A 26,379-nucleotide genomic window follows, 5' to 3' on the forward strand; every position below is an offset into this window, starting at 1 on the left:
TTTTTTTCAAATTTTAGAGACCAATAATTTAAATATTTATTTGATTTACTCTCTATACTAATATAAATAGAGTTATCATTAGTCAATAATAAAACTTTTATGTAATCTAATGTTAGTACTGATATGCCTATTACCCATCTATATATATTGACTCACTTCTACAAATCACAAAAAATGAGACACATATCTCAAGTAAAATAGATTGTGTTAGAATTTCTGAATGTTAGGTTGAAAAATTAGAAATATATGACGATTCCAATGGCAATATAATGGCGGAAAATATGTGTGAAAAAATAAATAAAATCTAGTGTTAATAATTAATAATGGTAATTTTGAATATTTATTATATTAGATTTTTTTTTTAAATTTTGATAAGCATAAGCCAACTTTAAAAAGCTCCCTCTTAGGTGCTTTCAAAAGCACCCCTAGCTTTTAAAAGCCGCAAGCACAAGCACTTGGGCTTTTTAATTTACCAAACACAAAATGAGGTGCTTATGCTTTTAAAAAGCACAAGCACCTCTTCAAAAAGCTTTACCAATATTGTGTACGGCTTTTGGATTCGGATTTCACTATTTCATATTTTCATTTGTTGTTTTGTTTGTTATGGATGGCATCTACGTCGGCTCTTAATGGTAACATCTCCAACATGCCTTCTGCATTATATATAAATAGAATTTCAATTTATAATAAATTAATTCTTTTTTGTTGGATAATATAAATAAAAAAAGTAAAACGATTAAAGAAGGAGTCAGTGGGAGAGACATAAGTACATAACTATAAAAAGTCACTAATTAATAAAAAAAGAATAATAAATAGTGAGAAGAGGAAAAAGAATAAAGATATAGGATGTGAAAATTTTTTTTTAGTATTCTTTATGTACTCTTTATTTGTTTTTTTTTTTTTTACTTCTACTTGATATATGTTCATTTTTTTATATTGAATATGCAATTTTATATATGAGTACGAAGAGACTATGTTATTTGAGTTATAATTCATTAATAATTATCATGTATTTATATATAAATATATTTATTATTTATTTTATTTTTAATATATTTTGTATTGTAATATAAAAAATTAAAAATTATTAAAAATCTTAATTTATTTTTTTAATTTTTTTATTTTTAAATAAAAAAATTTTTATTTTTATCTTTTTTATGTTTATAAAAATAATATATATATAAATTTTTACTCATTTAAGTATTAAAAAGATAATTAAAAAATGAATTAGATTTTTTAATTATTATTTGAAATAAATTAAAATTAATTCATGGTTGATATATTTAGCAATTAATTTTTGATATATTTAATATAAATTAAATTTATGGTTGATAAATTAAATTAATTCTTTAAAATTATTATTCATAAAATTAATTTAACGATTAATTTTTTATATATTTTGATCTGTTACCAAAAATACTGACCCACCAGGCCACCACAATAACCTTGGAATCGGATCCCACCAAAAGAGATAACCTTCCCCAAAATCTCTCCAACGAAACTAAAAACTCAAAAATCGGAGTATCATCAGAAAGATTCCGTCAAAACCAGTAATAAAGAGTCACAAAAAAACCAGTAACAAAGATGCAGATAACGGCCACAGAAACTCAATATATCCACGGTGACTCATTCGTCACAGGTACGTAATCCATTTTATATTCTTCTGAATAATTTCACACTCTATACCTTTTAAAAAGAAGGGCACACTGAACTTGCAGGAACACCTATCCAAGAAAAAATTACAGTGTTTTATCATAATACTTATTCAAAAGCTTAAATTGATAACCGATTGAGTGTTAATGATGTCCTTTAACAGCCTCATCCTCCTTATCTTTCCTAGCAGCAGCTCTTATTTTGCGCTGCTCTTCCTTGTAAATCCTGTTTCTTCGTCGAAACTGTAGGAAACAATAAAACCCAAAATAAGTGATCACACATGTCATAACTCATCACACAATTTTACTTCTGTGGCACTGAAAACAAGCCTTGTATCTAACCCAATACACTTATGTTACGTGATTTTCACGAATTTGGATTCTCTAAATTTTGAATTTTACTTTAGAGGGTAAAATGTGATTTCTCACCATTGAATAGTTTCTCTCTCATATTTTTCTTGGCCCCACCCCACCTATGAAATAAATGATGAGAGATCACCCTTTACCAGAGTGAAATTCAAATTTACAGGATCCAAATCCGATTTTCACAATGCTGAGGCAAAGTAAATTCACAGCTTTTTCATTTTGTTAAGACGTGGCTTTCTCAATTGATATTAATACCTCAACCAAAATGCCAGAAATACATTTGCCACGAAAGTAAGCTTCAAAAGAAAATATTTTAAGGATAAGGTTATAATTACAGTACTGTTATATGCTTAAAATTAGATACTCGATCCTTATTATCATTATTATTTTTAAAAATCCCAAATGAGCTAACAATTTTCAATTTCCACCCATATTTTGGTTCTTCCCAAAAGCACCTCTTCTCTTCACCACTCCCAATGTATAGGATATTTTATTTTTAAAAAATGAAAGAAGCACTCAAAAGACTAACACTAAAAGTATACATCTAGTTCAAGAGCTATGTTTGAAGCAATTTAACTAGAGAAGGAAAACAAGGAATTGACAATAATGGAGCCATGGTACCTGATTATAAGTTTAAAACATTCACGATGATAAGCATGAATGGATTGCTTTAAACAGTTCATGAATGCAAGAGAAGAACAACTTCAAACATCACTCAACGCAATCTCTATATACTATTTCTGTCATTCATAAACCAAGTATATTTGTTTTATGTCAGCAATACTCATCATATTTACCATATGTGAAATTTTCACAAGCTTGGGATTCACAAGGCATACTAGAATGAAAAGAAGTCCGATAATCCTTAAGCATCTAATCAAATAGCTAAACAGCACTGTATGATAAATTCACTTAACAACAACAAATCTCTGAAATCATCGTATAATCATCAGCATTATACATCCTAGAGCAGTGTATTGAAGTAAAACTATTAGAGAACTAAATATGATCCTTTAATAATTTTAAGTCATTCAGTTTAGCCTAATAGCTAGCAGAGGATAAGCCATTATCCATTGTTAATGGAATATAAGCAACTTGATATATATATATATTATATAAAAGAACTTTACTCAAAAATAAACCTACAGCAAGCCCAAGGAAATCCACTGTCCCTGGCCAAATCAAGAATAAAATGGAAGGCAACAAAATGAAGCACAAAAGAAATCAGAGAAGCCGAAGAGATCAGCACAACTCTGCTGTGTCGATATCAACTCAAAGACTGATATGGAATGTAGATCAAAGTATGATTGCTAAAGGGAAATGACATAATTACAGTTATACCAATATCCCAATACAACATAAATGTGGAAACAGGGCAAAAACACAGGATTTGAAGTGCAATATAGAAATATCACTAGTATCGCTTTATTCACCATGTCTAAATGGATTGCAAACTCATGACCATGAGAATTGATAACATTACGAAGAGTAGCATAATTTATCGGGCATGCTCTGATTTTGTGCCCCATAGTACCTGCCTTGGTGGTTTATGAAACCGCTACTTAACAAAATGACAAAAACATGAAGATAACAGATAACAACAACGCTATAATATAAAGGCTTTAAGATCTGAAAGCGCAGCACGAATGAAAGTGGAATTGACTAGAGTAATTGGGAATTAGGGTTTTGGAGAATGAAAGAGGAAGGAACGAAGCAATGAAGAACGAAACAGAACAACAATAATAATCAGAAGAAAGAAAGAAAGAAAGAAGACCTCTTTGGAGTGATGGAGGCACTCGAGGTAGTCCTCGCGGAGGAGCTCGCAGTCCTTGGGCTCACGGCAGCGAGACATGCATTCGCTGAAGTCAATCCAGAAATCATAGCAACGACCTTTGTTCCCATTGATTCCCCACCCTGACGCCATCCTCACTCAGATCTCTCCTTCACTCTCCTCTTCTGCTTTGCTTTCTTTCTTCTCGCATCTCCTTCACTCTCCTGCTTCAAACCACCATCACCAATACTTCAGCCTAAATTACCAAAATGCCACTAGTCAAATTATAATATAATTATTTTATTTTTTTTATTTTTAACTTCAATAAAATTGTTTAAAATAATATTTGTTAATAGAATCATCTTTATTTTAAAAAATAAGTCACATAATTTGAGTATATATACGAAATTGTAAAATAAAATAAATAAAGTTAATAACTAAAAGAAGAATAAAAACAAAAAATAGAAAAAAAGTGTTTAAAAAGTCTATAATTATTAATTTTATAATAGTAATCACTTTTTTATTTAATTAAAAAAAAGAAAAATAAAAATCTTCGACCCGACAAACCTGCCCGCCCTGCCCTGCCAAAACCCGCCAATTTGGCGGTGCGGGTTTAGCGAATTTTTTAATTCGGCGGGTTTCAAATCCTAGTTCGACCCGCCTTTTTTAGCGGGTTTAGCGGATCGGTCCGACGGGCTCGACCCATTTTGCCACCGAGTCCATGCACTGTAGGAGTGTGTGTGTTTTGTTCATTTGTGAAGTATATAATCTGTTATTGTCCGATTTATGTTGATGTGCCCCGTTGCTTGGTTTAACCCATGGCCTATGTTATGTGTTTTAGGTTGGGGAAGATGGGATGAGTGGCGAAACCATTCCTAAGGAGAAAACAGAAGCGATGGATTTGTCAAAAGGAGATGCAGAGATAGAAGTAAAAGAATCAGTGATGATTGTTAGTGGGATTGGGTCGTTTTGATGCAATTGATTTTTCATTCCTGATAACGAACGACATCCTTATGACGGAGTTCATAAATTTGCAAGCCGCTTATGACTACTACAACGAATACGGTCGCATTAAGGCTTGGTTTGGTAAAGCTTTTCGAAGAGGTGCTTGTGCTTTTTAAAAGTTCAAGCACCTTATTTTGTGTTTGGTAAATAAAAAATATCATGTGCTTGTGCTTGCAGCTTTTAAAAGATCGGGTACTTTTGAAAGCACCTAAGATAGAGCTTTTCAAAGTTGGCTTGTGCTTTTCAAAATTTAAAAGTCTAATATAACCTCACATGTTAACTAATTTTCAAATTTAATACTTGCATTTATGTCTATTATAGTATTTTTAAATTTTAAAAGCTATTTTACCAAATGTAATTGTTGTTGCTTGTATTTATTAAAAGTAATTTTTAATTTGATTTACCAAACATAAATGCTACAACTTTTAAAAAATCATCTTTTAAAAGTTAGCTTTTATAAGCTACTTTTGAAAAAGTAAAAGCTTTACCAAACTAAGTCTAAGGTATTCTCGATAAGGAGGTTGAAGGTGGGTCGCAGAACAAAGCAAGGGTTGGAGGATGAAATCATTTGGCAGATATTCGTGTGCTCGAGGGAAGGAGAGCGAGAGGGAAAACACATGTAGCAGGGAGACAGGAAGATGGATCCTCGATCTATCACACGTGCAGGTGTGAAGATTGGATAAAGGTGCATGTTGATGATACTAGTGGACGTTGGTATATTGAACAATTTTATGATAATCACAATCATGCCATGCTGGATGTGAGGTTTAGGGTCTGATATGGTCACACAGATCAGTCAAGAAAGGTGATTTGCACCAAATCAATTCAGTGAGGAAAGTTGGCTTGCGATTGCCAACGATATTCTGCGCTTTTGCCAATCAATCAGGGGATTTCAAGATTGTTGGATTCGAGATAAAAGATATCTATAATGCAATAGAGAAGCAAAGGCGGGTGATGAACGAATTTTTGTGTGGTCTAGAATTTTACAATAAATTCTCGTTGCAAGTATAGTTTCTAAACCAACAATAATCCTTTCATACAAAAATTTAGTTGTCACAAGTAACAAACCCCTAAAAATAATAACCGAAGTATTCAAACCTCGGGTCGTCTCTCAAAGAAATTGCAGGGAAGTGTATTTATTATTGGTTATGAGATTGTATCTTTTTGGGGTTTTTGAATAAGAAGTAAGAAAAGCAATTTGCAAAGGAATCAAACTAACAACTATAAAAGCTCTTGGCAAGGAATGAGAATTGGAAGTCCTATCCTTATTATCGTCCTCAATAGTGATGAGAATTGTTCATTGCTCCCACTTAGTTAACCCTCTAATTATGAAGGAAAGTCAAGTGGATGAATCAATTTGATTCCTCAAGTCCTAGTCAACTCCTAAGAAAAGACTAGCTTTAGTGGAATCTAAATCAACTAGCAACTTTTAATTATCAATCAACAAAAGAGTTTGATAACTCAAGTGTCACCAATTACTCAACCAAATCCAAGAGGAGATAAGTCTAATCTAGAATCCAACCAAACATTTTGTCAAACACTTGGTAGACACAAAATAAGAGCATAGAAAACTAACAAGAGAATATTAAATCTAAACAACCAATAGCAAGGATTAAATAACAACAAATGATGAAGCAAGCAATAAACATGAAATACCTCAAATTGCATTAAAAGAGAATTGAATCTAACATGAGAATTCATAAACTAAATTAGCAACATAAAGTGATGAGTATTCGCTTTATTCCTTATTTTACATTGCTTTGCTCTGATCATAATATTTATTATTACGCCAAATTCCTCTTCTTTCTTCTTATTATGCTGACTATAAAAATTTTAAGCGACTTACCATGGTAATGACACTTTTTTTTTATTGATTTTTAGCAAAACAGCATAATACATAACTACTTATTCCTATTGACACGTTAATAAGCTATATTTTTTCTTATTCTTTCTCAGTTGTTTTCATGTATTATTGAAAACTTCTCTATTTGTTGTTTATATTATTATTATTAGCAATTACTGCTTGTTCTTCAACTAATTACTCAATGTACATGCTGTCTTATTCATGTTTGTTTCAATTATTTAGAATAACGGAGCTTAATTTTAACTTTAGCCAATAATTTCAGAATATGTATTTAACAAAATTTCTTCTTAATGTATTGGAGATTGAAACAGGACATGTTTAATGTGTCTTCAATTTTTCACCTTCAACTTATGAGAATGGACCTCGATCATACGTGAGCAAATTTCACCTCCATCGAGTTATAACTTATGAACCTTACCTATAAGTCGCCGTTGACATTTCTACTTCGATAAAATTATGTATATGTATAATTTAATTTGCTCATATAAATCTTTTATGTCAACTTTCAATACATCATAGTTCTCTACGAAGTATCTACTACTCTATATATTCGAATTGATTCACATTATGTATGTATCTTATCATTTCATATATCAAAATCAATCAATCAATCCATCGAAAAACAAAATTGGCTATTAATCAATCCGAAAAAAAATAACTTTTTACCAATTAAAAAAAAACTCAATTAGCAATTATGTCAATTTATTTTTCTATTTTACAATAATTTATGCTTGTTTAGTTTTAATCCGTTTTATTTATGTTACAAATCTTTATCATTCACTCAATATTTAATAATTAATTATTTTGGGCAAGAAATTCATCAATAAGTTGCTGTGGGTTGGAAAAATTCTCTCAAGACAATTGATCATTACATTCTCGAATCATACAATCGATTCGGTCAACGAATACATATTTTCGAACTTTTCAATTCGCGTCAATCAAATACTATATGCCATCTATGAAAAATTGTTCTTAAGCAGAAAAGTATCCCCACACAATTATATTGATTTTTTAAATAAATATCGAACTAAGTTTTGGGACTACCACTTATTAAATAGGCATAACTATCTCACATTCTAATCTTTTTTATTCATCTTTATTTATTTGTTTATCTATTTCATCTGTTCGATCATTCACAATCTTTCAATATCACTTTTTCACTACCAATTTTTTTCATTTTTCTCTCTTTTCAATCTAATAAGTTGAGCTTGGGGCTGCCATAATCACAATTCCGATTTATAGGTCGGAAGCTCAACCTGTTTAATTGAAAATTTTCACAAGTCAAGCTTGGGGGCTATGTTCCGTCCGTTGACTATAATTCGGCTCAGGTAAAATTATAAATCGGAATCTAGTTAAAACTAAATACACACGTGCTATATCAGGAGTACGTGGAGAGTAGCTCTCCTAACGGACTAACCCAGATGAGCATATGAATCTCTCTGCAAATCTATATATCCACTCCTAACATGAAGGAGGTAAGGTACGTTATCTTCTACTCTTACTAACTTGAGCGTTGGAGTCCTTTTGCAGGTGCCCAACGCCGCCGTCCTTACAAGAAGACGATGTTCTTTCCTCTCACTCCAAGGAAAGCAAGTTCAAGCACTAGCAGAACAAGTTATACTTCGGAGACCTCTTTTCACGCAGGAACAAGTATATTTTTTGTTCATAAAGTTTGTCAAAAGTTTTAAAAATACTCTTATATTTTATTTTGTTTCAATTTTGTCTCAAAAATTTTTTATTTGCATCAAATATACTTCCCATAGCTAAATTTTCAAAAAATTTAAGATCAATCTAACAATAATACATGAAAATTATATTTGATTTGCTTATGTTGAGGGTTGTTGTTATGAAATTATTGTTGAATTGGTCTTAAAATTTTTAAAAAATTAGCTGATAGGGATATATTTAATACAATCGAAAATTTATGAAACAAAATTAAAATAAAATAAAGCTTAGAGGTATTTTTGAAACTTTTGTCAAATTTTAGGGGTAAAAAATATACTTTATCCTTCTAATTAAAATGAAAAAATCTAGAAAGTCAACTATATTATAGACCAACTAAACCAACTCTTTTATTTTTTATTTTGAAATTCGAAAAATTAGAATGATAAAAAATTATTTTTTGTTTTGTTTTATAACTGAATTATTTTTTCAATTGGTTTGTTAGAGTTAGTTTCATCCCTAGTTGGTTCCTAATAAAACCAAATTAATATTAGTTTGATTTCACTGGTTCTCCGACTTTGATGACTTTATCGGAGGAGCAGGAGAACTAGACTCTATCAGGGATCTCCATGGTAATGCCTGAGAGCTTTTGACCGGGGTGGGACACTTTTTAAAATATATATGGTGAAAACTCAGGTGCAGTCGACTTCACATAAAGTTGATAGCTGAGAACTGTTAGATGAAAATTTATTCAAATCAGTCAAATCATTTAACGGCTCTTAATTATCAATTTTATGTGAAGTCGACTCCACCTGAGTTTTCACCAATATATATTAAAAGGTTGATGAAAAAAAGTCGGTATAGATCGTTCAACATGACAGAGAAAGGAGTAATTGAGTTAGAGGTGATAGTGTAATTTGCGCATTAAGAAATTAAAATTGTAGTTATTTAAAAAAAATTTATTGATGCACTCTAATTTGTACCCGTTATAATTCAGTCGTAATTATAGTAAAAACTCAGGTGCAGTTAACTTCACGTGAAGTTAATAGCTGAAAGTCGTTAGATGATTTGATTGATTTGACTAAATTTTCATCGTAATTATGGTGGAAACTCAGGTGCAATTGACTTCACGTGAAGTTAATAGCTGAAAGCCGTTAGATGATTTGACTGATTTGACTAAATTTTCATCTAACGGCTTTCAATTATCAACTTCACGTGAAGTCAACTGCACCTGAATTTCCACCCGTAATTATAGTTCGAACTTATGAAATCGACGTACTCTAAACGACTTTAAATCGCTCTAAATTACTTTATTGCCATGATTAACACTATCATAACGGATAAACGGCCATAAGCCGAGCACAGCTTATAAATATATAAGTTATATTAGATGTATATTAAAATAAGTTATTATTATAAAATACATATTAAAATATAAAAAATATATAAAAAATAAATTAAATTATACGTATATTTATATATTTTTTTTGTCTACACATAGTATTTTTTAAATATATTTTTATAAAAAAGTAAATATTTATTATAAAGAAAAATAAGTATGTGTGATTCATAGTTTCATACAAATACACAGAAGTCAAGTATTATTTAAAAAATTGAATATAGACAATTACTGTCCAGATAGATAAGAAAAATAAATGTGTAAATCTACTATACGTTTATTTTCTCTATTTACTCTTCTACCTAATATATGGTAACAAAATGGATACAAGGTGTAAAGAAAATAAAAGGGAACATATATATAGTACCCAAAAATACTAGAAGGCCAACAGAATTTATTGTTTTGACCATCAGTTAGTTATCATATTTAAAAATATAAAATAAAGTATATTGTTGGATTATTAGATTAAAAAAACTAAACTAAAGAAATTGAGTTGATGGCTAACTGATGGCCAAAAACAAATGACGTCTGGCATTTCTCTATAGCAACCATGCTGGTTAATGAAGGAGGTGTTGTATCCATTGATCCAACACAGAGGGGGAGCCATACCATGGTCTGAGTTCATCATCTGAACCCACCGGTGAGTGGTAAACACCATCCAAAGAAATGTTAAGTGCGCCATCCAAGTGAGCTGATATTTGAGGTACCACGCCATCACCCCACACCTCTGCTTCCCCACACACCTGCTTGTAACCTTGCCCAACAATGCGACCACGTAATGTGCTTCCACTTTCCGGCTTCATGTTTACACCTTCACCTTCTGGAACTGCAAATTCTGCGTTTGCAACTGAATTTGAGCTGCCCCAAAGCGGAGCTCCTTGAATGTACCTTTAGTAATGATACAAGAGTCATGCTATTTATAGGAATATTACCAACTAACCTCATAAATATTCATCTACTTACTACTAACCCTCAAGTCTCAACTACTTATCATTACTTTAGTAAGTATGTTCATTATCAGGGAAAGTAAAACCGTAAAGTATATATATACCTTCCTGCAATACACACGTACTTAAGTTGAGGGGTGTAAACAGCTTTAGAGCAGTTCTTTTCGACATAATCAAGGAGGCCCCGAGTTTGATCAATAACCCCTGCCACGCCTTTTGGAGGAGGGCTGAAAACACAATTATTTCATCATTAGCAGCAACTTTATTTCTTTACTCCCTCATTCTCATGCTAACTGTCCAGTTCATTAACAATACAAAATTTCCGATTACAAAAAGAAAGAGGTAATGACTAATATAGTCCCTAAAATTATCATCACTCATTAAAACAGTCCATGACTTTTGGAAAAGACTAAAGAAAAAGTTTAGGGGCTAGCAACTTTTTCAAATTCTGGCCAGCATGTAACCAACAAAGAAAAGTGAGCTATTGGATGAAATCTCACACCAATCTCACACCATTAAAATCATCATTGATGGCTACAAATCACAAAAATTGCTGGTCCCTAGCACTCTTCAAAGACTAAATTAGTTCCTGAAGATACAAATCGTAAATCTTCTTTTTCTCTAATTCAGCTGTCATTAACACTGACATACAATGTTAAAGTGTTAGTCTGATAGTTTTGATTGGACGAATAGAGATTTATGATTTGTAAATTTAGGGATCAATTTGGTCAATTCTAAAAGTCAATAACTAATTTAACGAGCTCTCGAAATTTGACAATACCTCTTAAAGGACAGGAGTATAATGATGGATAGAACAAATTGGAAAAGGAACTAATTACAGGTGAGGAGTTCCAAGAGTTAATAACAAGGATACATGGTGGGAGAGTTCAAAATCTTGCATATAGAGACGCGCAAGCCATCCTCCTGCGGAGTGGCCAATGAGGGATATACTTGCATCTGTTACAACACAAGCTAAGGTTGGTTATGCCTTAATTAAGGGATGTAAGAAAAGAAGAGAAGGAGGACCTTGTTGTTGTGCCAAGAGCTTAGCCTCTTGAACCGCATCATCAACTCTCTTCAAATACCAATCAAGGACAGGCCTTGGCTGAAGGGTGCCACGCCAGTAATTGGGGTCTACCAAACCGGCAGCGTTACGGAGCCAATCAACTCTTGACACCTTTGCCACCACCGTGGGCACGCCGTACTTATCCTCTAGAGTTTGCTCTAACTTGTGGTAGTCGCCGGAGTTGTTCCCCAAGCCCTGATAATGAGTGATGAATGACATCAAAATTCAAATCAAATCATATCACAAAAGAGTAGAGAAGACTAACGGGAAGAATGACAGCCGGTCGGTAGTTATTGGAGGTTGAATGTGAAGCTGAGGTTGAACATTGGAGGAGTCTCTGCAGAGAGAAAGACAGAGAGTGAATAGAGATAATCACTTCCTTTGCCTCTACCCCTTTTAAGCAGTATAGTGAAAACACAGTTTAACTTCATATGAAGTTGATAAGTAATAGTTGTTAAATAATTTGTTAGGTCTGACTAAATTATCATTTAGCGATTCTCAACTATCAACTTCACACGAGAAATTAACCGTTGTTGGTGTTCACACAAATGCTAATTTGACCATTTCAAATAAAAGCTACAACACAGCTAGTGATTTCTGAATCGATCTTGTATCTGTGTATTGGATAATTCTCTCCCTCTCTCCGTCCAAATATAAAAATGTAACAATAATGATAGGTGTACCTGAGAGGGTAGTGGCTGATGTGAACACAAGTTTTCTCCTGATTATATTTGATTTAATGTAAGGACAGCAAAAAGAAGCGATAATGGAATCCAATAGCAATTGAAATAATAGAAAAAGCAGAGAACGAAGACGGTTACTGAGAAGGGTGTCGGGGAGGGCGTTGAAGTTGAAGTGGGGCACTAAGAAGCACGACATTCTAGTGTCCTCTTATCTCGTTAAGTCATATCATGTTGCAATTTACAGGACGAGGGAGCTATAGACTAGAGAAAGAATGAGTGTGTTAGTTGTTGGAAGCGTAGAGGCAACATACACTACATATATCATGAGGATAAGGAACACACACTGTGAGTGTGTGTCACATATCTTTTAGTTTTACTCTTCACCAAAATGGGAATCATAGCTAGAATCTCGATTTAATTCTTAAAATCTTCCGATATTACGATTTTAAATGAGTTAATCGATTTTACGAAATTTATATTAGATCTGACGATTTTACGATTTAAATCTTGTTAAAATTTTACGTTTTACATACTTAATTTATTTTTCGATTTCACGTATAATCTCGATTTTCTCTATCTTTGGGAATAGGATCTGGGATTAGTTTTTTTTTTAATGGACTTTGAAGTATCATGGGTCAGAGTATAAATTTGAAGATAGGAGATTTTTGTATGGGTTTAATTTTGATGGTTAATAGTTTTATATTATTATTTAATTACATTTATTTTTTTTGAATATTAATTATTCACACCATTAATATAAACATGATTATTTATTTATTTTTAATCAAATCAAAATTAAATTTTTTTAAATAAAGTATAAAAACATTATTTACCAAAATCAGTTTTTTTTTTCTTTTAGTTTTGACTATAATTGCGTGGACCAAGTCCAACATTGGTGAGAATATGGGAGAGAGGATTTCCTGATTATGGAGCAAAATTGGAGAAAGCAGCGGCCATTTTGGTATTGTGTAAAATGAGATATCACACCTTATTAAATAATTGAAAAAAAAAAATTAAAACATTAGAATCTAAATTATTATCGCATTTCTGTGACAAGAAATTAACATGAAACTAAAATCATGAAAAACATTATTCATATTCGGATCTTCCAATTCCCTACTACATTAGAATCTCATGAAGCATGGCATAGAATAAGTTCCCTGCTACCTTGTATAAGGAACTTTTTAATTTGGAGTAGAAGCAGCCATTTTGGCCATTAACATCTTAGCAAACTCAACAAGCTTCTCTGTTTGTGGCATAACATCTTTGACAGCACCATGTGCACAGAACCTCTCAGCCCATTTCGCCAAACAAGGTGTCTTAACTTGGTCAAGCAACTTCACCCCAGTGAGTGACTCTGTCACCCTCAGCCATCCCAAGAAGCACCCAAATGCAATGTCCAAGTAACCAATTTGGTCACCACCAAAGAAGTCTTTGCCTCTGCTTATCTTGTTAAGTGCATCCTCAAGCAATGTCAATCCTTCTCCGACCTCCTTTATCAACTTCTTCCTCTCGTCCTCTCCTTTTGCTCCTCTAACAGATCTCAAGGTCGGGTACCACTGCAAAATCACAGAATCATTTCCACACTTAAATTTCATCATTCCAAAACTTGCACATAAAAAAATTGTACTATGCAATTTTGTGTATTGACTATTTTGTATTCATAAAAATAATATTTTAACACAAGTTTGTCCACACATATGTGACACATGATTAAAGAAAAATGAATCTTAAATATATCATGTATAAACATAGTAGGGGATGCTTATATTAATGTAAAGTATATATCAATAGACAGGTATACATGCATCAAAATAAAATAAAATACTGACTATTTGTATGAGAGAATGCTGTATTAAGTGTTCCAAAGTAATGTAAAGAGTTTTCTTTTTTAACTTTTATAGTATTACATAATTTCCCCTGTGATGTCGTTTTATGCTTTTGAAATTTTTTTGTCAAAAGATTAGCTGTATATTAATAAGCAAAACAGTTAAAACCTCTCCTAAAATAGGTGGCAAATGGAGATTGGCTTTATGGTAATTGATGAATGATGATAATTTTCAATCAAGTTAAGCAAACAAAAAACATTTGACATATAACAGCTAGAAAACCTTGACAAGGTGGAGTATCATTGTGTACCTTGTCATCGAGATAGGTAGCCCAGAAGCGTGCAATGGCACGGTCGTAAGGCTCAGAAGGGAGAATGGATGGGCCAGAGGACCAGACATCATCCACATACTGCACAATGATCAAGGACTCGCAGATAGGTTTGTCTTGATTAATGAGAACAGGGACTTTCTTGTAAACAGGGTTGGAATCAAGAAGGAGCTGACTCTTAGGTTGAAATGTCTCCTCAAGGAACTCATAGCTCACTGATTTGATGTTAAGAGCTATCCTAGCCCTCATAACAAATGGACTAGGCCATGCCCCCAACAGCTTTACTTCACTCTTTGTCATGGTTTCTTCAGGAAATAAGGTTAAAACTCTTTTAAGTTACTTTTGGTATATGTATGACTATATAGAAGAATGAATCAATGGCAAAAAGGTTAGTTGATGTGAGAGTCTAGATCATAAATGCAAAGGTGGAATGGTAGATGAATGTGTACAAGGCTACCAAACTAACAAGTACCTACCAGTAATTTACTCGAGCTACTTGTTGGTCTCCTTGTTTTCCTGCACCAATGATCACGGTATGTATAACTTTTAAGAACGTTGTACAGTACCATGAAGTATGCACGATCATTAGATTCTCTCTATATGTATATATTGTATGCCAGATGAAATATGAGCATCAAATCCTTTCATCTGATTTGTTAATGTGGATAACTATAAGTAGAAGAATAAGCCAATGGCAACAAAGATTAGATAATTTATCACAAGGTCAGAGAGTTTATTGCATAATGCGAACATGGAATGCTAGATGAAGTTGTGTTTAGAAGTAGCACCCACCCACCACTAATTCTTCAAGGTTTTACATATTATGTGTTGTAATTTTTGCAAGAAAATAAAAGACAAACTTTTTTCAATAAGATTATGAAATTCCAGCATCTATATCAATTTTAAAATCCACCATCGCCAAATACAGAGATCTATAAGAAGTTATGAAGGATGTCAAAAACTATATTAGGAAAAAATTAGGTTGTATGAATTTCCTTTCATTTAAAAGAACTATTTACATATTTCCAAAAAACAATGAAAATTACCTTTGTTTTTCTACATGCAAGGGAGACAAAGGGATCCAGGATGTAGCATCTGGCAGTGTCCCAACTTCGACCACAAATATCCTTGGAGAGAATCTTAGGTGTCATGTTGAATAATTGAATTTGAGAACACACTATTTCCTGTGTTCTGTGTATGTTAGTATGAATGTATGATAATCTACTCTTAGCAATATACATGGACATCAATCTCACTGTCTCAATAATGAGTGTAATTGCTGCTTATGGTCTGCAAGTTATGCGCACAAAATTGCTACCTCTGATAATTCCATCATACACGGACAACATTCAACTAATTTCTCTTAATAAGACATTTCTCTATTGCTTCATCACAAAGCTCAAGGGTAATTTCCCAGTTCCCTTCTCCATAGTTTACATCAACAAAAATGTCATATATCTCTTTATCTGCAACCAAACCTTGGATTCTCATCTCCTCAAATAGCTGCCTAGCCTCTGCGAATTTTTTCCTCTTACAAAAACCTTTGATAAGAGCACTATATGAAGCAGCGGTAAGAGTGAAGCCCTTTTCCACCATTTCTTTATGCAAATACCACGCCTCTTTCATATTTCTAGCCACACTGTGCCCTTTAATCAAAATGTTATATGTGTTACTGTCAGGCTTCACTCCTTGAGCAAGCATCCCCTTATAAATCTCAGTAGTCGCACGCATGTTATTTCTAATGCAATACTGCTTCATAAGAGAATTGAATGTCGTTGCATTTGGCATTATGCCCTTCTCTAACATCCATTTGATTAGTCTTTCACCATCTTCCACCATCCCTAACATGCAAAACCCATTCATTAATACATTGAATGTAACAACTGTAGGCTGAAGCCCCTTATCAAGCATAATTCTCAGCAACTCGTGAGCCTTCGCCATTTCCCCCATCTTGCAATACGCATCCATGACTGTAGTGTATGTAATAGTGTCAGGATAAAACCCTGCCAGATCCATTTCTTCCATAAGTTTTATTGCTTGTTCTATATTTCCTATCTTACAAAGACCATTGACCATTACATTGTACGTGCAAAGATTTAGCTGAAGGCCCTTTCCAGCCATCTCATGAAGAAGATCATTCGCTATATCTACCTCTCCACGTTTACATAGGCCATCAACTAATGCAGTATAAGTTATGATATTTGGAGTCAGACCCTTTTGAACCATCTGGTTGTGAATAGAAAAGGCCTCTTTCATTTCCCCTGCCTTGCAATGCCCATCAATTAGAGCAGTATAAGTAACTTCATCTGGTTCTAACCCTTTACCAATCATTTCACTAAACAGTTGGTGTGCTTCCACCATCTGTCCAGTTTGGCACAGGCCGTGAAGCACCGAAGTATACGTCACAAAATCAGGATTGATTTTCTTATGCCTCATTTCATCAAAGAGCTTGTATGCAGCAGAAACATTCCCAGACTTGCAAAAACTGCTTATCAAAGTTGTATAGACAACATTATCAGGAAAAGCACCCTGCTTTGACATCTGCCTCAACACTTTCATCGCTTCGACTACCTCACCAGCCTTACAAAGAAGGACAAGTATGTTATTGAAGGTATACTCATTTGGTGTTAATCCCTTCCGACGCAATTCTTCGACGAGCTTCAAGACCTTCTCTACTTCTCCAACCTGACAATAACCACTGATCATAGTGCTATAACTTACAACATCAGGAACATTCCCCCTAAACTCCATCTGTATAAGCAAAGTATGAGCTTCTCTTATTTTCCCCAGGTTACAAAGACAATGAAGAATAATATTATAAGACATAGTCTTCCAACAAACACCTACTTCGGCATACTCCCTGAACACCCGAACCGCTGTCCACATCCCCTTGAAACTTCCCCCTAGCCTCGTGAGAAACAAGTTACAGGAATCTACAGACAAAACAACACCATAACTCAGCAGCTTATAAAACAACTTCCCAGCTTCTAGAAGCATCCCAGACTCGACAATCACCTGAAAAAACACATCAAACACATGGGGATCAGCACCCCAATCCTTATAAGTGTAAATCAACCTCTCAGTAAAAACATCAAACACTTGGTGTGCATTCAAACGCGGCCTGCCCCAGAACTCAGAAACGAGCCTCTGCGCCATCCTGAGATCCCTGGCAGCCACAGAAATCTGAAGCACAATGCAGAGTGCTTCCAAGGAAGGGTCCCTTCTAAGGCGAGCCCAGTTGAAGAAATCCAAGACAAGGTTGTAGTCGTTCTTGATGTCCATGAGGACCCATATGAAGTGATCGGGTTTGAACTTTGACTCATAGGGTTTGAGAATGCGGCGGAGTGGCTCGGAGCGGCGTTGCTTGATGGTGGTGGAGATGCGGTGGACGAAGTGGGTGTCAGTGACGGTGGGTTTCTTAAGGGAGTAATCAGGGAAAGGCCTGGGATTGGATGGGCCGAAAAAAGAAAAGGTTCTGAGAGAAGCGAAAGTGGGAAGTGGGAGATGGTGAAAGCGTTGAAGATAGGAGGAGATAGCTGCAGCTGTTGCTCTCTTCATGTGAAAGACAAAAATCCGGCAATGGATGCCATGCTCCTTCTAGTATGGACAAGGTTACCAGAACCGGACCTGTAATTCTGTTAATAAACCGGTTTAGATAAATAAATAAATAAATAAATTATTTATTTATTTATTTTTATCAAGAGACTCGAATTCGCAACCTCTTAATTGAGTATGGGGAGACTATGTCATTTGAGCTATTACTTCTTGGCAAAATTATTTAATTATTAACATACAAAAAATGTCAAGCTTTTATATTCCTAATATATCTATTTGAAAAAGTATAAGAAATTAACTTTTAGTTAGTAAACACAGTAGCTTTAGTATTTAGATTTATAATTTACGAATTAGAACTAAAAATTTATGATTTAAAATTTAAGATAAACAAAATAATTTAAAAAAAACTAGATAATATTGGTTAAAAAGAAGTTTGTTACCTAGCAATATTTTTTTACTTTACAATTAAATTTTCCATTCAACATAATTGCCACATAATATCAACAAATTTCAAGATTTTATATTCTTAATATATCTATTTTACACAATACAATTTTACATTCAACATAATTACTAATTAATAGCTATATTTAAAATCTTATAATATCCTTTAACTTAAAAAATTTATAATCCTTCTCTCTCTAACTAGTATTCTCTTTCTCTTATCACCAAGGTTTTGAAAATTAGACCGGTCATCAAACTGCTATAATTATTAGTTCATTGATTTATTAATCTAACTGGTTCAATCATAATTTGCCAGAATAATCGTTTTATAATAACTAATAAATAAAATATATATAAACACACAATTTATGGACAATTTAAAATTTTTAACAAGGTTGTTATCACAAAAATTAACAAAAATGAGGATAAACACAAGGCGAATGTATAATTGGCAATATTCATCAACCATGGCAAATATAAGTTCTCAAAAGCCTATGCTGAATTAACCAGCATTTAACAATCTAAACAAATATAAATAGATAAACCAAGATTAACAAGAGTCATCACCATCCATCCATTTGCAAGCGACCCCATTCTGCTATTAGCCCCAAGGGAGAAGCATGATGTAATAAGCTCAATAGAAATTGAGAAAGAGCAAATCTTTATAATTAAAATAGCAAACCTTTCTAATAACTAAAGACAACATCTGAGCAGACCATAGTTCCCCATGTCCCACAACAAAATCTGAGCAGACTATATAACAACTTTTAAAAATAAATCTCAAGAAGACCAGTCTTTGCCCATAAAAAAACCAAAAACGAAAACACATTTTGTTGTTTCACCATTATATCATCTCATAGAGGCTGTGCAATTGATACAGTTGGAAAATAAACTGAAGTGTTTTTTTTTTCCTGTTATAATTAGTTGTCAGACTGAACCAGTGGTCAAATCGATGAGAGTATTGGTTCACTAATTTATTGGTTTAATCGATGAATTACCGGTTGAATCGGTAAAATTGATCTCACTTAAATAATTATATAAAATTTTAATTTTTTTAAATAAATCTTTTTATTTTATATTTATACCAAAGTAATTATTATTTTTAAATTTTAATAATTAATTGATTATTCTATACCTATTATATTGTTATATATTATGTACAATTATTAAAAAAATAACACTAATAAATATTATATAATTACAAAAAAATTATGTTATAATTAAAAAAAAATATTTGTTACTTTTTGGTAAGTGTTTAATAAAATTTATATTTATAACAATAATTATTTATAATTAAAAAATATAATTAATTTAAAATAATATAAAATAATTTAACTATATTTTTTACTACATATTATCAAGTAGGTGCACCCATGCTTGGCTCTTGGGCCAGGTTGTGTAATGGTAGTTTTGAGTTTATATTGGGCCTTCTTTCAGCATTCATCACTTAAAGGGTGATATAAGCATTCAGTGGTAGGTTATTTAGCCTTTTGGGTCGTTAATGTCCAAATCGTGAAGGAACGAACACATTATTATAATTAGAAAACAATTTTTTTTTTCGCAAATTAGGGCCTAATATTTTTAACTTCCTCATCAGATGCTATTTTGTATTTTTCATTTTTATTCTAAGTTAGAATTCATCCATTTATTGCTTTTTTACATTGAAGTTAACTAGATCATTATATGCAATTATTCAACGTTTGATACAACCAAATCATATCCCTTGAATTGTTTTTCAGTTAAGTTTTTTTTTTTTTTTAAAAAAAAGAACTTCAACACAACAAGTAGAGCGAAAGAAACAACCAAATACTAGCGTAAACCATAAAGTAAAAGCTACCCAACTCAAAAAAACACCAATATTTATCTTCTTGTCATCTCTGACATTGCCATCAACAACAAAAAGGATCTAACCACTCTTTATAGTTCATGAAGGACATATGGATAATCTCGTCAACCCCTTTTCTTTTATTCTGAAAAATCATTCTATTCCTTTCGTACCAGATGTTCCAGACAATCGCACAAAAATACATCAACCACCTCTTGCGCTCCTCCTTGCTAGCTCTCAGTCCAACTTATAAAATGTTCCTTCAACGTCTCCAGGCATGACCATTATCTTCCAACAAATGATAACCAAGTACACTAAACCGACTTTATTGAGAACCTTGGCTTTTCATATGCTAAGTTTTTCCTTCACTTTGTCAACAATTGGCTTCCAACAGCTCAATATGATCTCTACCAACCAGTAGCGGGATATGCGCCCGTTTCAAACCGCCTCCCCAAACATCCTATGTAAAACATCAACGACAAGGACAAACAAAAATGGAGACAGCGGATCACCTTGTCGTAGGCCCCTTTCCATCTTAAACGGCTTAGAGGGCGAACCGTTTATCAATACTGACATAGAGCAGGTACTAACATACTCCATAACCCATCCCCTCCATCTTCTTCCAAATCCCATCTTCTGTAATACAAGACTCACGAAACTTCACTTGACTCTATCATATGCTTTCTGGAAGTCTAACTTTATTATCACAGCTTCCTTCTTTCTCAGTTTAATCCATTGAACAGTTTCGCAAGCAATAAGAGCCTCGTCATGAATCTTTCTCCCCTTAACAAAAGCACTCTGTGTCTCGCCTACTAGTCGTGGCATTATTGCTTGCATTCTCCTAACCAGCATTTTAGAAATGACTTTGTACACACACCCGACCATACTAATCGGCTTGAGGTCCTTGATTTCCTTTGCTCCAGTAAACTTAGGTGCCAGTGCAACCCAAGTGAGATTAGCATCCGCCGGTAATCTAGAGGACCGGAAAAAGTCCAACACCGCTCCCGTGAATTCAGAACCAATTTCATTAAGGGTGTGCATGGCCCGGCCCGACCTGAAGACCCGGTCTGGCCCCAAACACTTTAGAGACTAATTTGGTGTGATTTCACCGGGTCTAGAGTCAGGTACGGGTCTCAAAAATATACCCGGTCATTATTTCGGGTCGGTTCCGGGCCATGGCTCGTGCCACCTGAACTCGGCCCGGTGGCCCGGTCATCATACACAATTAATATTTTGTGTTATTAGTGATGGATGATAGCTATTCTTATGTGGAATTTAAGTATTGTAAACCTTAATATTTTGTGTTATTAGTTATTATAAGACTATAAGTTAATGTTTTGTGTTCAAAATGCATAAGATTTTAGACTAATGCACAATATTGTGTTATTTATATTGATTTAAATATTTGATGTTATTAGACAATATTAGTATTGATTATGGTTATGCTTTAATTTTAGAGAATAGTTGGTTCTTGTTATATTTTTCTAAGTGAATTTTAACATGTCAAATAATGGTTGGAGTCTTAGAAATTTGAATATTTTCACATGCTAGCTTATAAGAAGGTATTAAGGTAATGTAATGTTAACGTCCTGATTTTCACCCGATTTTTACCCAGTATAATCATGGCCCGAAAGTGTATAGGCTTTATCGGGTCTAGTGCCGGATTCAGATCTAATAAATAGGCCCGGTATATATTTCGGGTCGGATTTGAGTCACATCAAACCCGGTTTTTATCCGATCCATGCACACCCTTAAATTTCATCCCAACACTTCTTTATGAAATTCTTGTTGTAACCGTTACTACGGGAGCCTTATATGATTCACAATCTCACACTACTTCTCTAACTTCCTCAAAAGTCGATTGCATCTCCAAAGCCAAAGCATCATCCTCATTGATCATCTCCACCAGATCGTCTATGAACCCCACTAACAACGACTCCTCCTAATTATATAATTTTTCAGTTAAGTTATATAATTTTTATTTATTATTTTCATAGTTTTAAAAATAAGACAAAATTAGTCAGTTTGATCCGATTAACTAAAAATTAATTATCAGATCGGTTAGATTTAAGGCAAAAAAATATTTGGAGTGAACCAGTTAAAAATCAATTACAAATTCAATTAACTTATTGAACTGAAATAATTTTTTAAGAGTTTAATAATTTAAAATAATAAATTACAAAAAAAATAATTTTTTTAAAAATTATATATTTAATATTTAAATATATTATTTTATTATATTTTCTTTAATTTCAATTAAATTTCAATTAAATCTTTAAACCATTAAATATCTAGTGATTCAATGATAAATATTTAATTCAATGATCAATTCAGATTTTAGAACCTTAATTATTTTCATTGTCATTTAAAGGAGTTTGGGAGAGAGAGGTATCAATTGGGAGCCACCTTTTTAATGCAAATCAATCTCAGTTAAGTAGATTTAATAATCTACTAAGGACTTGTTTGGGTGAGCTTCTAAGAAAAGATCTTTTTTCGAGTTATCTTTTTTTAAAAGATCTTATAGAAAAGTAAAAGTAATTTTATGTTTGGATATCTCATGTAAAAATGTCTTTTTATCAATCAATTATGTTTGGATATAACAATATAAAAGTACTTTTTTGTTTATTTATTACATAAAAAATATCTTTTTTTTTAAAGAAAAAAGATCTTTTAAAAAAGATGTAAATTACAGTTTTTCAAAAAAGATCTTTTTTTTATTTTACTAGTACTTTTACTTTTACTACTAGAAATTTGCCAAACATGTTAAAAAATAAAAAAAGATCTTTTTTTATTGAAAAAATATCTTTTTTTATTGAAAAAAGATTATTTTTTTAACAAAATAATGGCGGCCAAACATGCACTAAGAGAGATTGCCAAGAATGATGACATTGGCTACTTACTTCGATTTCATCAAAACGCATTTTAGAGATCTATTTAGATACATATTCAAAAATTTGGATCTAACTTTGTACTGTTTTGTAAATAAGTAAATATATTAAATTGATCGTGATATAAAAAAGTTAGCATATAAAAAATCAATTATCAATATAACATATATATATATATATATATATATATATATATTTGGTGACTTCTTCTACTGTAGATATAAAATATATATTAATAATAAATTTAACACATATATTTATATACAAATATATAAAAATTAATTTAGTAACTAATTTTTTGGTGAAGATAGTATTTTTTAAAAAATAATTAGTTTAGATAATTCGTAGTTCATCTTAGTGTTAGACTGATGTAACAAAAATAAGATCGTCCTTTCTTTTTATCAATTTATTTTATTTTGATTTTGGATATTGAAAATATATTACTTCTAAACTATTATGTAAATAACAAATCCTCTCCATATGCCAATGAGTTATAGCTCAAATGACATAGTCTTTCTATACTCAATTAAGAGGTTGCGGGTTCAAATCTCCCATCTTTAATAAAAAAAAAAAAAAATCCTCTCCATTTATATATAAGTGTCTCAGTCTTGAACGAGTCACACGAAACAGCAAAGCAAAATCTCTCCTCAAAAAAAAAAAAAAAAAAAGACAAAAATTCTCTCTAAGTTTGACACCCAAAAATATTCAAAGTTTTACCACTAACTACTTTCTCTGACTCAACCAAAATGGCTGCTGCTGTTAGAACTGTCTCCACCACCACCAAGGATAATAATTTGAAAGAGCACAAGAACAAGAATAACGTTGTTGATCAATGTGAAGAACATGATGCTGATGATGACAACAAGTGTTGTGAAACTGAAAAGGAATTGGATCTTGGTCCTCTGGTTAGCCTCAAGGAACACCTTGAGAAAGATAAAGTAATAAGCTTCTTTCTTTATTCTTCTTCACTTTTTTTTTCAATAAGTTTCTTTTATTATAATTTTTTTTTTCTTTTTAAAAGGATGATGAGAGTTTGAGAAAATGGAAAGAACAACTACTTGGAAATGTTGATGTATCTGCCGTTGGAGGTAACTTCCAACAAAATCAGTTCTAGCTTTTTCGAACTAAAATCAGCTACCAAAATTAGTTATTAGTATAAAATATACACTGAAAATAAATTAAACTACACGTGTATTTATATACAAATACTTAGTGGCTGATTTTGGTGTACAAATAGCGTTTTTGTTTTGACATTATATATACTATGAAATTTGAGAAAAAACTCTAAATAGCCACTCACAATTACCTAAAAAAATACACAATCCGGCTTCCTGAACTTTACTTTTATGGGACTGATTAGCTCTGTGCCAAAAAAAGTTAATGTTGTTTTTTTGGCACAAGAGTTAATCAATCCCAAAAAAGGAGCTGAATCGGGTATTTTTTTTGTCAAGGGTTTCGTAGTTCTTTCGAGGTAATTTTCAGAGGGCGAATGGAGTATTCACTCATGAAATTTTGTGTCGATTTTCAAACGTTGTGGGTTGAAATCCAGAAAGTAAAGATCCAGAAGTGAAGATTGTGAGACTGAGCATTACATCCCCAGACAGAGATGAAGACATAATATTGCCAATTCCATTCACAACTGAACCTAAAAAGACACTCTTTGTGCTTAAGGAAGGAAGCAAATTCCGAATGAAATTCACATTCACTGTCTCAAACAACATTGTCTCTGGTCTCAAATACACTAATGTTGTCTGGAAAGCTGGTGTTAGAGGTTAGAATGGACCCCTTTGATTAATTAATTTGATTATCATATAATTAAGTTTGTTACATGGGATTTTTGTTAACAGTGGACAGCAGAAATAGAATGTGTGGAACATTTAGTCCACAGCTTGAGCCATATGCATATGAATTGGAAGAAGAAACTACCCCTACTGGCATTTTTGCCAGGGGAACTTATGCATCAAGAACAAAGGTAAAACCAAAAAATAATAAAATTAAGAGAAAAAAATAAATATGTCCTAGACTTTATAATTCGAAAACACATAATTTTTTGACTAATTGAAAATACAAAAATATTTTTTACTTTCTAAGACATGAGACATTTAAGTCCTTCCGTCTAAAATATATAAGGGCAAATAGGTCATCCGATTTAGATGTCTCGCGCTTTAGAAAATAAAAAACGTTTTTGTATTTTCAATTAGTCGATGAATTATTAATTATCTACCATAATTTTTCATTTTTCCTACAATTTTATTGGTTGAACCCTGAACTATGTTTAATTTGTTCAACAAACTTGGGTAAATACTCCATTTGTTTTACAATGTTTGTTAAGTTTGTTACATTACTAATTTAGTGTACCTAAGTAATTTGATTTTCATGCCTTTTTCAGTTTATAGATGACGATCGAAAATGTTACTTGGATGTGAGTTACCACTTTGAAATTCGGAAGACTTGGGGAGGAAAATGAGGGACTGAATTTGAAGCTCAACTTATTTATTGTTGGGACATTATTATTTTTCCTCATGTCTCCAATCTCTTTGACAATGTTGTTTTATCTTCGTGTGACGAATGTTAATTCAAGTTTAGCTTTTTTTTTTTCCCTTCTCTCTGTTTCTGTTTCTATTGTTCTCAAAGTTGTTGGTTTCGTTTAAGTGAAGAAATTGTTCATAAATTAATTGACTCTAGATTGTTAGTTTTCTCTCTAAACTCATATACGAAAATGTTTGGTAACCAAAGAAAATTAGGCAAAAACAGTCATAACTTACTTATTTAACATTCATTAATTGTTGCGACAATTAATTAATGTTAAATAAAACAAATTCTGGCTTTTTTTTTTTTCTGTCTAGCATTACCCAATCATATAATAGGCAAATTCGGCATGAAATTACAATGCATCAAGAATTGACCATAATTTCATTGCAATTTAATTATATCAGTAGTAATTCAGTCACAATAAAACTAAGAATCAATTCTTTTCGAAATATAAAAGTATGTCACATCGCAACAGTTATAATATACATCTCAAAAACCATAATATTTGCCATCATAGTAATATACAACTGAAATTCAAAATAATAGCTTTTATGTTCACTAAA

At 32.4% G+C, this 26,379-nt stretch overlaps 5 protein-coding genes and 1 long non-coding RNA gene across 8 annotated transcripts; 2 read left to right on the plus strand and 4 right to left on the minus strand.

Annotated features, from left to right (window-relative positions):
• Positions 1–1,421: 1,421 nt before the first annotated feature.
• LOC140178233 (uncharacterized) lies at positions 1,422–7,234 on the plus strand. The gene is made up of 2 exons (XR_011870516.1): positions 1,422–1,639; positions 4,631–7,234. It is a non-coding gene; the product is annotated as an uncharacterized lncRNA (long non-coding RNA).
• LOC112740914 (NADH dehydrogenase [ubiquinone] iron-sulfur protein 5-B) lies at positions 1,586–4,327 on the minus strand. Its single transcript, XM_025789628.3, has 2 exons — positions 3,793–4,327; positions 1,586–1,895 (listed from the first exon to the last, which is right to left on the minus strand). Exons 1-2 carry the CDS (start codon positions 3,940–3,942, stop codon positions 1,797–1,799), a joined length of 249 nt encoding a protein of 82 aa, XP_025645413.1. The 5' UTR covers positions 3,943–4,327; the 3' UTR covers positions 1,586–1,796.
• Positions 7,235–9,893: 2,659 nt separating the features above from the next.
• Positions 9,894–12,805, minus strand: LOC112740915 (uncharacterized). Its single transcript, XM_025789629.3, has 7 exons — positions 12,554–12,805; positions 12,416–12,453; positions 11,998–12,069; positions 11,693–11,927; positions 11,506–11,623; positions 10,771–10,893; positions 9,894–10,607 (listed from the first exon to the last, which is right to left on the minus strand). The coding sequence occupies exons 1-7, from the start codon at positions 12,609–12,611 to the stop codon at positions 10,277–10,279; spliced, it is 975 nt and encodes a 324-aa protein (XP_025645414.1). The 5' UTR covers positions 12,612–12,805; the 3' UTR covers positions 9,894–10,276.
• Positions 12,806–13,352: 547 nt separating this feature from the next.
• Positions 13,353–16,595, minus strand: LOC112740533 (glutathione S-transferase U17). Of its 2 annotated transcripts, none has more exons than XM_072213557.1 (4): positions 15,619–16,595; positions 15,049–15,115; positions 14,555–14,877; positions 13,353–13,974 (listed from the first exon to the last, which is right to left on the minus strand). In XM_072213557.1, the coding sequence occupies exons 3-4, from the start codon at positions 14,870–14,872 to the stop codon at positions 13,600–13,602; spliced, it is 693 nt and encodes a 230-aa protein (XP_072069658.1). In that variant the 5' UTR covers positions 14,873–14,877; positions 15,049–15,115; positions 15,619–16,595; the 3' UTR covers positions 13,353–13,599. The 2 variants fall into 2 exon arrangements, with proteins under 2 accessions (XP_072069658.1, XP_029147761.1); XM_029291928.2 differs by having other exon boundaries at positions 15,049–15,088; positions 15,619–16,389.
• On the minus strand, positions 15,847–18,200 carry LOC114925117 (uncharacterized). 2 transcript variants are annotated; one of them, XM_029291927.2, is made up of 2 exons: positions 17,420–18,188; positions 15,847–17,323 (listed from the first exon to the last, which is right to left on the minus strand). In XM_029291927.2, exons 1-2 carry the CDS (start codon positions 18,128–18,130, stop codon positions 15,926–15,928), a joined length of 2,109 nt encoding a protein of 702 aa, XP_029147760.1. In that variant the 5' UTR covers positions 18,131–18,188; the 3' UTR covers positions 15,847–15,925. The 2 variants fall into 2 exon arrangements, with proteins under 2 accessions (XP_029147760.1, XP_072069657.1); XM_072213556.1 differs by having other exon boundaries at positions 15,847–18,200.
• Positions 18,201–23,903: 5,703 nt separating this feature from the next.
• Positions 23,904–25,959, plus strand: LOC112740916 (rho GDP-dissociation inhibitor 1). Its single transcript, XM_025789630.2, has 5 exons — positions 23,904–24,222; positions 24,306–24,372; positions 24,834–25,055; positions 25,132–25,256; positions 25,674–25,959. The coding sequence occupies exons 1-5, from the start codon at positions 24,031–24,033 to the stop codon at positions 25,749–25,751; spliced, it is 684 nt and encodes a 227-aa protein (XP_025645415.1). The 5' UTR covers positions 23,904–24,030; the 3' UTR covers positions 25,752–25,959.
• Positions 25,960–26,379: the final 420 nt, after the last annotated feature.

Source organism: Arachis hypogaea, chromosome 14 (genome assembly GCF_003086295.3).
Source record: "Arachis hypogaea cultivar Tifrunner chromosome 14, arahy.Tifrunner.gnm2.J5K5, whole genome shotgun sequence".
NCBI lineage: Eukaryota > Viridiplantae > Streptophyta > Magnoliopsida > Fabales > Fabaceae > Arachis > Arachis hypogaea.